This window comes from Etheostoma spectabile, chromosome 23 (assembly GCF_008692095.1).
Source record: "Etheostoma spectabile isolate EspeVRDwgs_2016 chromosome 23, UIUC_Espe_1.0, whole genome shotgun sequence".
Classification (NCBI taxonomy): domain Eukaryota; kingdom Metazoa; phylum Chordata; class Actinopteri; order Perciformes; family Percidae; genus Etheostoma; species Etheostoma spectabile.
In genome coordinates this window covers 17,887,932-17,897,183 of record NC_045755.1, presented here as the reverse complement: position 1 = coordinate 17,897,183, position 9,252 = coordinate 17,887,932, and the positions used below count along the sequence as shown (strand labels likewise).

The following is a 9,252-nucleotide window of genomic DNA, read 5'->3' as shown; positions in this document are numbered from 1 at the left end:
ATACAAAAGCAAAAAAAAAAAAAACACATGTCAAACCTAAGAGGAAACTCAGGTAGAAATAATTTAAAACTATAATAATTTAATAGTTTAAACAACAATAATGCAGTCTTTTATGCCATAACCAGAACATAATTCCAAGGAAGGAGGTAAGAAAACGCCATGCTTACACCAACGCTGATGAGAGACACAGTTTAATACAAGGTTTCCACTCAGTAGAAAGAGTGATAAGAAGCGTGTGTGCATGTCATTCAGAGCGGGCCGAGCGTCCATAGTCACAGATTCAGATTCAGTTCAGATTTCGTTCACACACACTTTGTCTCCAGACACTCAGAGGACGGTCTCAGCGTCTCAGTGTTGGACGGAGACAAAGGTAGTCATCGTAGAAGTCCTGCATCAAAGAAAAAATACTTTGACAAGAAAATTCAATCTGAGAGGCTTGAAATGTGGATTTAGTCGAGAAATTACTTAGAAGTGCAGCAGAACATCTCGTATATCGGTAAAGACAAAGCCGTGAGGGAAGATCGTCGTGTGAATTTGGATTAAAATGGGAAAAGAAGTTTAGATACTCATCGTAAAGCTAAACCACATCCCACAGCCATAGGGAAAAAACTGGCTTCTGATTGGCCGAAAAGTATCTATTAAACATTTATTTTTGATCTGAAAAGAATGTGTTTGCCAGATTTCTATTTTAGAGCGTATGACTGCAAATAAGCAAGAGAAGCTAACTGATTACAAGAAAAAATTGTAAATTAAAGAAAGAGAGACATTTTTGAAGTTTATTTTTGATTACTAACTTTTAAAAAAAAAGGTTTGATAAGGATAAGTACCTCATACAACCCCATTTCTAAAGATGGGAACTATCCCTTACTTTTACTAGATACCACCAATTGTCGCTGGAAGCTTTGGAAGACATCTAGTATGAGGACCTCCCTGTTTAACATCTCCATTTTAAAATAAAACTTTAACCGTTAAAATGACAAATGGAAACACAAAATGTAATACATGACTCGTAAAAAAAGTCTGAGTAATACGGAGTATTAGTAGCTAAAAGCGTGATTTCCAACTAAATTTCCAGCGTGTTGTTCATAAAGTTAGCGTTCACTGCAGTTTAAAAGGCTTCAGACTTCTACAATGACTACATGTGAGTCTTTAAAATGTTTCAGTGTCCCCAGACATACTGGGGACAGTACACTGGGGACACTGAAACACACGGTTCCTATTTTACATGTCAACAGGTTATATCAAGAGAGACCTCACAGGGTTGTTTTAAAAGTTCAATCCATTGACATACATGCACACAAAATAAAAATAAAACAACAAGACAATCATATACCCAACCAGCACTGAAGTAAAACTGCACATTCAATACTCCTCGGTGCTAAATGGTCGACGATGTTAAAAACATTAATGTAATGTAAACAATGAATATAGAAATGCAAAGAGACGTTATCTATTCATATTGCATTGAATATGGCTCAGATTTTTCTTTTCTTGGATAAATGCTGCAAACACACACACGCACACACACACACACACACTTGATATACGCATGAAAAGACTCACACACACACTATTATAACACAGTATATGTACATGCTGCACAGAGAGCAGTATGAAGACTATTTCTGTTGCAGCTGTACTGACTTCTCTTTTCAGGTTTGATATGGAGTGAAAAAATATTGACACACACACACACACACAACACACACACACACACACACACACACACACACACACACACACACACACACAGAGCATGTGAAAAGCCTTGTCGGGTCAGGAGTACCAGATACACACTGAAAAGTTACAAATATTATTTTGGATGACGGCAGCTGGAAAGTCAGACACTTGAACATACACAGGTTAGTGATTATGCTTTAAAACGCCCTTTTTCCTTTTCTTTTTTTTTTAAACGGAGTCTAATCTGTCCTCCATAATCATCTGGCTGCATTATAGTTACAGTTGAACAAATGTGTTTGTTTTTCTCTCTAAACTGGGCTGATACTGGCTTAGTTGTACATTTCAGATTTCTTTTCTGAAACCATATCCAGCAAGACGTTCTGTGTTCAAGGTTAAAGGCAAATGGGGGAATGGTTGTTTAAGCTCCAGCGCTGTGGAATGACTCAGCGATTCCCAGCCTTCTTTCAGTTTCTGACACCTTACAACAAATCAATAGAAACTGGGAACAGTTGGAGCAAAGAGCTCTTTTTTCCTTCTGAGATTGTTTAATTAGAAAAGTCTTGAACCTGAAAAAGTCAAAGTATCAAGTATTCTAGAGGGAAAAAAACTAAAATAATCCTTATTTTGTGTGATAGAAGTATACATTTTCTTTCTTATACTCTTAATCATTTAGTGACCTTTGAAATGTATTGTTTGGACCCCTCCGGTTGGCCATTAGTGGAGAAACAACCTCCGCAGTATCAGGTCAGCTGGGTCAGTGCCACATTTTTAAAAAGGCCTTTAACAGCCCTTTCTGTGCAGCCTGGACTCTTTATAATTCATTACACATTCATCTTATTTGTTTACTATCTGAAAACGTTTGACCACTTTCCACTTTGCAATTTCCAGCTCTGGTTTTAGAAGGTGCTATAAAAATACATTCCTTTTTTTCCTTTCTTCCATAGTAATGTGAGACAGTTAAAATAAGATTTTTTTTGATTTATAAGGTTATCAAAGCCCCCCGTGGACCCCGTAATGTGGACGCTGAATGAAGCGGCATGATGGAAACATTAACATTATATTATATAATTTGGTATGAAAGCAGAGATTCACGTGAAAACAAACCACTGTAATAGACTGTGGGAACAAAACATACGACACTACGTCTGTGTAATGTCTTTGGCACACAGGTTTCCCGGGGTAAACATTTAGAAAACTTAATATATTTTGATTATTCTCAACAGAAATCATTTTTAACTGCTTTTAAATGTTTGAACAACACCTGTTTTTCCAGTCTTACTGAGTGAACCCCTTCCTAAAATATGAATTGTGACCAAAATAAACATTTTTTCATGAGTTCAGCTCCCCGAAACGACACGTGAACTCACGACGGCTTGTGCACTCGCATCCTGAACCGTAAATAGTCCTACGATCAATCACTCAGTCAACCAATCAATCAATCAGCACAACCAATAAATAGAATATGAATAAATAAATACAAATAAATAGTTGACCAGTAAAATCTCCACCGCAGTGCTGCTGTGAGCGGAAGCAGTTCACTCCTCTGGTCTGTCTCACGGATCTCTCCGTCTGCAGAGACCAGCCGGACTCGACACTTCTCTCTCCCAGGGTCGTCTCCACTACCGAGCGTGTGCAGAGTCCAGAGAGACTCCAGAGAGTGAGTGCGTGTGAGAGTGTGTGTGCGCCTCAGACAGCCGTCTCCAAGTCTTCGTGGGCGGCAAGAGAAGATGTGTGTTGCTGGGCGTTCAGGAAGGTGGCGAGCTCCGAGTCTCCCTCCACCTGGTCCGCTGGTGTCTTCCCCTGGTGGACACAAACACGCTCACTAAAATAAAAAAGGAGTGTAGGACTGGAAATAAAAATTATTTTCCAAATGAATCCATTTTTTTTAACAACACAATTTCCCAAGTATCAAGCTGTCATATTTAAATTGCTTGTTTTGTTTTATGTTATGTAACACATTTCAATGTGATTTCCACTACATAACCACACACTATATCCTAAAAAAATGACTGAATATTATTACAACCCTCCCAAAGACAAGGACACTTGTTGTTGTTGTTGTTGTATTATTGTGTATTAGATTATACAGTCAGTGTATAAGATATGTAAGTTAATGGAAGCAGAAACCATTGTGTGCCCAATGTAATGTATGAAAGGTAGCAGCTACAGGTGGTGTTGACTTGGAAAAAATGAAGGTAGTTTCCAATTCAGGGAGGCGTAGACTGAACATAGCTGCCTGTACGACAAAGTTCTTGGTCAAAGGTTGACTGGTCGTTTGCCAATGTGACAATAAAACGCCAAAAAGAGAACAGAAAACTGAGAGACAGAAATGACCTCTGCTTTTCCCGCCACTTTCCAATAGCTACTATAAAACAAAGACAAAAATCCCTCAAAAGATGATGATTGTTTCGGTATATTTATTTTGTTCACACTGTGGTTACTGCGTTCCTATTTCTTCCAGTTTATTAGCAGAGTGAAATGAGGGATTTTGACAGCTGATAAACCCAAAAGAAATAAACAATCAAAGACTAAAAGCTAAAAAAAGAAGCAGAAAGCTGAAAAGGTCCTGCCTACAGATCAAGTGAGAACATCCCCTGCACTGGAGACAGAGAGTCATGCTCTGACAGTCATGCTGGTCCTCTTGATATGACTCAACTCTATTTACGGGAAATGTGTGTGTGTCTACAGTGTGTGTTTCTCTACAGTGTGTGTCCATGGTTGTAGTGTAATGTGTGAGTGTGTATTTACCTGGAAGTTTGTCTTTTCGAGTGACGCCCCGGCATCCACCAACAATCGACACACAGCATGCTGCTTCTCTGAGGCTGCTTTGTGCAAGGCAGTTTCCCCTCTACACACACACACACGCACACACACAGAGAAATCAGATAAGCTGAGAGAATGTGCAAACTGTCACAATATCTCCTTGCTTGAAAAGTGTGGTTGCAATCTGAAGGTAAAGATTACTGGCACACGGATCACACTAATGTAAAACAAGCAAATTGGATTCAAAAAATTAACAGCAGATAAAGGAGATTTTCTCACAATATTCTGATAATATATATAACTACACAGAGAATCATTTAGTAAAGTCTCACATTGCCAGGTGACGGAGGATATATAGACCACATTCAGTTTTATTTTTTTTATTTAACCTTTATTTAACCAGGAAAATCCCATTGAGATTACTAATCTCTTTTTCAAGGGAGTCCTGGCCAAGACAGCGGCACAGATCACAACAACAATTCCGTACATTACAGCCAATTTCATAACAATTTCATAAAACTATTTAAAACATTTACAGACCATAGATTTCATTTCCAAACCTTTGAGCAAGAGTTTAAACGGGCCATTTGCAACCACTTCCTTTAATTTCCAGAACTTTTGTAAATTGTTCCATGTTGTGGGGGCATAATAGTGAAATGCCACCTTACCAACTTCTGTGCGGCACCTCGGTACAGACAGTAGCAGTAAGTTCTGTGAGCGTAAAGAACAGTCTACCCGCTTTTGGTTGAATATATTCACACAGTATGAGGGAGCAGTTGCAGAATACCCTTATAAATGAACATATACCAATGATTGAGTCTACGATTCTCCAATGCTGGCCAGCCCACACTGTGTAAAGTTCACATGGTGTGTGCGAGGCTTACAGTTTGTGTAAAACCTCATGCGGCATGATAAACAGAGTCCAGTAGTTTCAATACTTGGGTTGGGGCATTCAATTAAATGAGGTCACCATAATCCAGAATGGGTGTAAATGTTGCAGCTACAAGTTTCCTTTTTGCATTGAAAGAAAAAACATAGCCTATTTCTAAAGTAAAAGCCAAAAAGTAATCAGTAAAAACTGATTTAAAAGAAGTCAACATACTTCTCTCTGTCAGTCAAATCCAGAAGCACCTTAGAGCCTTAAGAGGTGGAAACAAGAGAAACATGAGCAGCTTGGTAGAAGACACAATGAATTGTTTAAGAAAATACACATTTACTCACCAATTAAGTATGGACTCCTATAACAATGTTAAACTTAAGACAACTTAAAAGGGGCACTGTGGCCCAGGAGGTAGATCAGAGGTTGTCTACCAATGGGTAGGAAAATGCTACATAAAGCACCTTTAAGATAATTTCACACCCATTTACCCATATGCACGTCATGCACAGTCTCACCCTGTTGCAGTATGAAGCTGACCAGATCTGTGTGTCCCTCCTGGGCAGCTATATGTAACGCTGAACAACCCGCAGAGTCTCTAACCAACAAGCTGACGCCTCGACGCACACACTCCGACAGCTGGAGACATCGACACAAACAGAAAAAAACATGCAAATTAGGGGTTTTAAAAAGTAAAGAAAATGCTGAGTCCTCATTTGTAGCTTTGGGGTGTGTTAATGGAAACATGTTGTAAAACATGTCTTTGTGTTGTTTACAACATTTTGTGATTATGTATTTATTTTTATTTTTATATGTAGCAGGGTTTATAGACATTTAATACACCATGTAACTTAAAACTATATTCAGCTTTCTCTTCAGCAACACAGAACGCACTGGCTCTTAAGAGTTGCTTGGGGAAAAACTTCATTTATAACAACATTAATAGAAGTGGTTTTATGCTGAATTATGAATTGATTAAACCAGTGTTGGGATGTGCAGAGGATGCAGCAGACACATACAGGTAAAACTGGTTTGAATAGCACATTCCTAGACAGTCTGTGTGTGATTGTACTTTACCATAGAAAGATCTCCTGTACTGGCGGCTTTCAGCAGGGCTGTAAACACACAAAGAAATCACCCTGTGAGATCGACACTGCAGAACAACAACGAGTCTGTGGTTGACTGATTACTGCGGACTATTCTAAGTTTCCATGGATACATCAGTTTGTCAGTAAAGGACTTCCTCATTTTCTAAATATATCTGCCTCCGTGTTGCAACAATGATGACCAACTATGAACAAAGTTCAGGGATTTTTTTTATTCAACCAAATCTTTACTTCAGATGTTAACTGCGTTTGCGTGTGTGCCATATAATACACATATTTAAAGCGATGCACTGATTAAAAACAAACACAACAAAAGGAGGAAACAAAAAAGAAGAAAAAAAAAGAAAGAGGAACTCTTTGAACTTTCAGTTTCACTTTCCTACAAATCCACCGTCTGCCTGTCTGAAGTGAAGGTAACGGGTAGACGCTCAGTCTACGTGCTGGTTCTGGGTTTATCACCAGGTTCACTCAGGTGTGTCGGCCAGGAAACCACTAAAGGCCAATTATTCCAGAGTATGAAATGAAGAGCTGAGACATAGTTCTTATTCTGTTTATTTCTTTCTCTTCCTGTGTGAGTGAGTTTGAGTGTGAGGGTAATTCTTTTTTAAAAGATTATTTTTTGGGCATTTTTACGCCTTTAATGGACAGGACAGGTGAAGTTTTGTGAAAGGGGAGAGAGAGGGGGAGTGACATGCAGCAAAGGGCCGCAGGCCGGATTCGAACCCGGGCCGGCTGCGTCGAGGAGTAAACCTCTAAACATGGGCACCCGCTCTACCAACCGAGCTATCTGGGTGCCTGTGTGAGGGTAATTCTGAGTGTGGTTTTCTTCTCATTTACGCTCACTCTGAAGAAAGGTGCTGCTCACAACTACAATCCAACTGACTGACTCACTCTATCATACTGCTTAATAACTGTGTGACGTCAGCTATAATATACAAACCAGCACGTGCTTTGGCTACCGTGTTACTGAATAAATGGGAAGGAACGTTAAACATAAAGCACAATATGCTCAACTGTGCTAAATAATAGCAACACTAACATAACTTTGGGGTCTTTTCTACACTGTCAGGGGAAGGTCAAGCTAATTTCCTTGTTGCAGAATGTTTTAATTGTCTGGAGCCATCAAAGGCCTCTCAATAGCACAGCTTAAAATACTTAGGGTCAGATGTACCAACGCTTTTGCGCCCACTTCAGGCATATTTGTTTCGCAACGTGCGCGTAAAAGCATGGTGAGGTTTTTACAAACAGGCCGCACTGAGGTAAAAGTGCAAACTGCCTGTCGCGGCAACTGAAAATGGAAAAGTGCGCTTTTCGGTGTCATGCGTATGAATTCATAGGAGGGTGAAGGGAATAATGGGAGTTTCCCATAAAGAGATGGGAGGGGAAGCGTAAAGTGCACCTAATATTCTGTGGTATGTAGAAAACCCTCCTGTGACATTACTACAACATCGCTACATTACATAAAAACATACAATATTGGCATCAGAATCACTTCAAACATAGCATCAGGAGTGGGAATATCGCAGTCTACACTCTCCTGTATCATAGCACAAGTACTTAACGCTTTGCTACAGCACACATACATTCCCCCACCACTAATGACAAAATAACACGCATCAAGCAGGATTTCTTCGACGTCGGCCATTTAATTGCGCTTTTAAAGGTGCGCAATTTATGATATAATGGGTGGAGAAAGGCGCTAATTACCCGATGATCTGAAGTTTTGGTAAATACGGCGTATACTGATCTATCACAGTGTGCGCTTTCTACAGTTTGGCCATGGCGCTGATAACGCTACATTTGCAAATGTACGTACATCTTGCCCTCAATGTCAAAAATGACCCCAAAGTAACTCCTCAAAAACCTGTCTCAGCTTTGCCTTAAGTGGACCTGTAGTGTATGTGTGTTAGAAACATTTATGGACCAAGATTATATTAGCTAGAGTTAGGAAGCTAGAGGAACAAACAAAAAACTAAATGTTTGATAGTGTAATTATGTGCAAAGCCACAGCACCAGTGACTCTGTGGTTTCCAAAATATCCAAAGATGCTGAGTCACTTTTGTATTATTATGCATAATTTATGTATCTGTAACCTTTTTACTGCTTTCTGGAACCGAACAGTAGACAAATTTAACCAACAAAATTAATGAAACAAACATGACAAATACATTTTTCTGACTGAATATGAAAGGTATGACATTATTTATGCAAAAGCAGACCAAGAAAACATAAAAGGATATTGTCAAGAGTCATCAGATCAATTTGTGAGTGTGGACTGAGCTGTATATTTTCAGTGTGGCGGTTTAAAGTGGAGTCAAACCACATTGTAGACAAACATAAACATGTTGGGTCATGTGAGGATGAGGAATAGCAGGTTTATTAAACTGTGGTGACTCACAGGAATTATGATGACTCCTTACTGACACGAGACCAGGCAACCAGGCCACAGGAAATATCCTCCAACTTTCCCAGAACAGGTCTCGAGAGATCTTTATTGTTATAATCATCATAAGCCTGAACATGGTGATTAAAGAGATTATCACCGGTTTTTTTTTGTTTTTTGTTTTTTTAAAACATCTGCAAAGCCCTCAAGGGATGTTAAGATTTGAGAAACACACTTCTTCTTCAAGCTGAAACAGTTGCCTTTGACAGATAAACATACGCAGAAATGGTTGATATGAAGCTAAAAAATAAAGCTATCCAGCATCTTTCTGTTTAAAAGTGAAACTTATCAACGAGGAAATAGTGAAATGTCAGCATTCTGAAAGAGCTTTGACACTCTAACCGAAGATACAAAAGGGATGTGTGTGTGTGTGTGTGTGTGTG

The 9,252-nt window shown here is 39.1% G+C and overlaps 1 protein-coding gene and 1 long non-coding RNA gene across 10 annotated transcripts in view; one reads left to right on the top strand and one right to left on the bottom strand.

Annotated features, from left to right (window-relative positions):
• The window catches only part of LOC116673378 (uncharacterized), a 21,038-nt gene extending 20,457 nt beyond the window's left edge, over window positions 1–581 (top strand). Inside the window, exon 3 of the long non-coding RNA XR_004327823.1 lies at window positions 400–581. This is a non-coding gene — a long non-coding RNA (uncharacterized LOC116673378). The remainder of the gene's footprint in view (window positions 1–399) is intronic.
• The window catches only part of dgki (diacylglycerol kinase, iota), an 86,282-nt gene that overhangs the window by 11,235 nt on the left and 65,795 nt on the right, over window positions 1–9,252 (bottom strand). For 8 of the 9 annotated variants that reach the window (XM_032505613.1, XM_032505619.1, XM_032505616.1 and 5 more), the window contains 5 exons: window positions 6,398–6,435; window positions 5,839–5,959; window positions 5,546–5,582; window positions 4,429–4,528; window positions 2,039–3,480 (listed from right to left, as the gene is read on the bottom strand). In XM_032505613.1, coding sequence (XP_032361504.1) covers window positions 3,367–3,480; window positions 4,429–4,528; window positions 5,546–5,582; window positions 5,839–5,959; window positions 6,398–6,435 — 410 coding nt within the window. In that variant the 3' untranslated portion in view covers window positions 2,039–3,366. Of the gene's footprint in view, window positions 1–2,038; window positions 3,481–4,428; window positions 4,529–5,545; window positions 5,583–5,838; window positions 5,960–6,397; window positions 6,436–9,252 lie in introns of those variants that run through there. The other variant, XM_032505614.1, reaches the window with a different exon arrangement.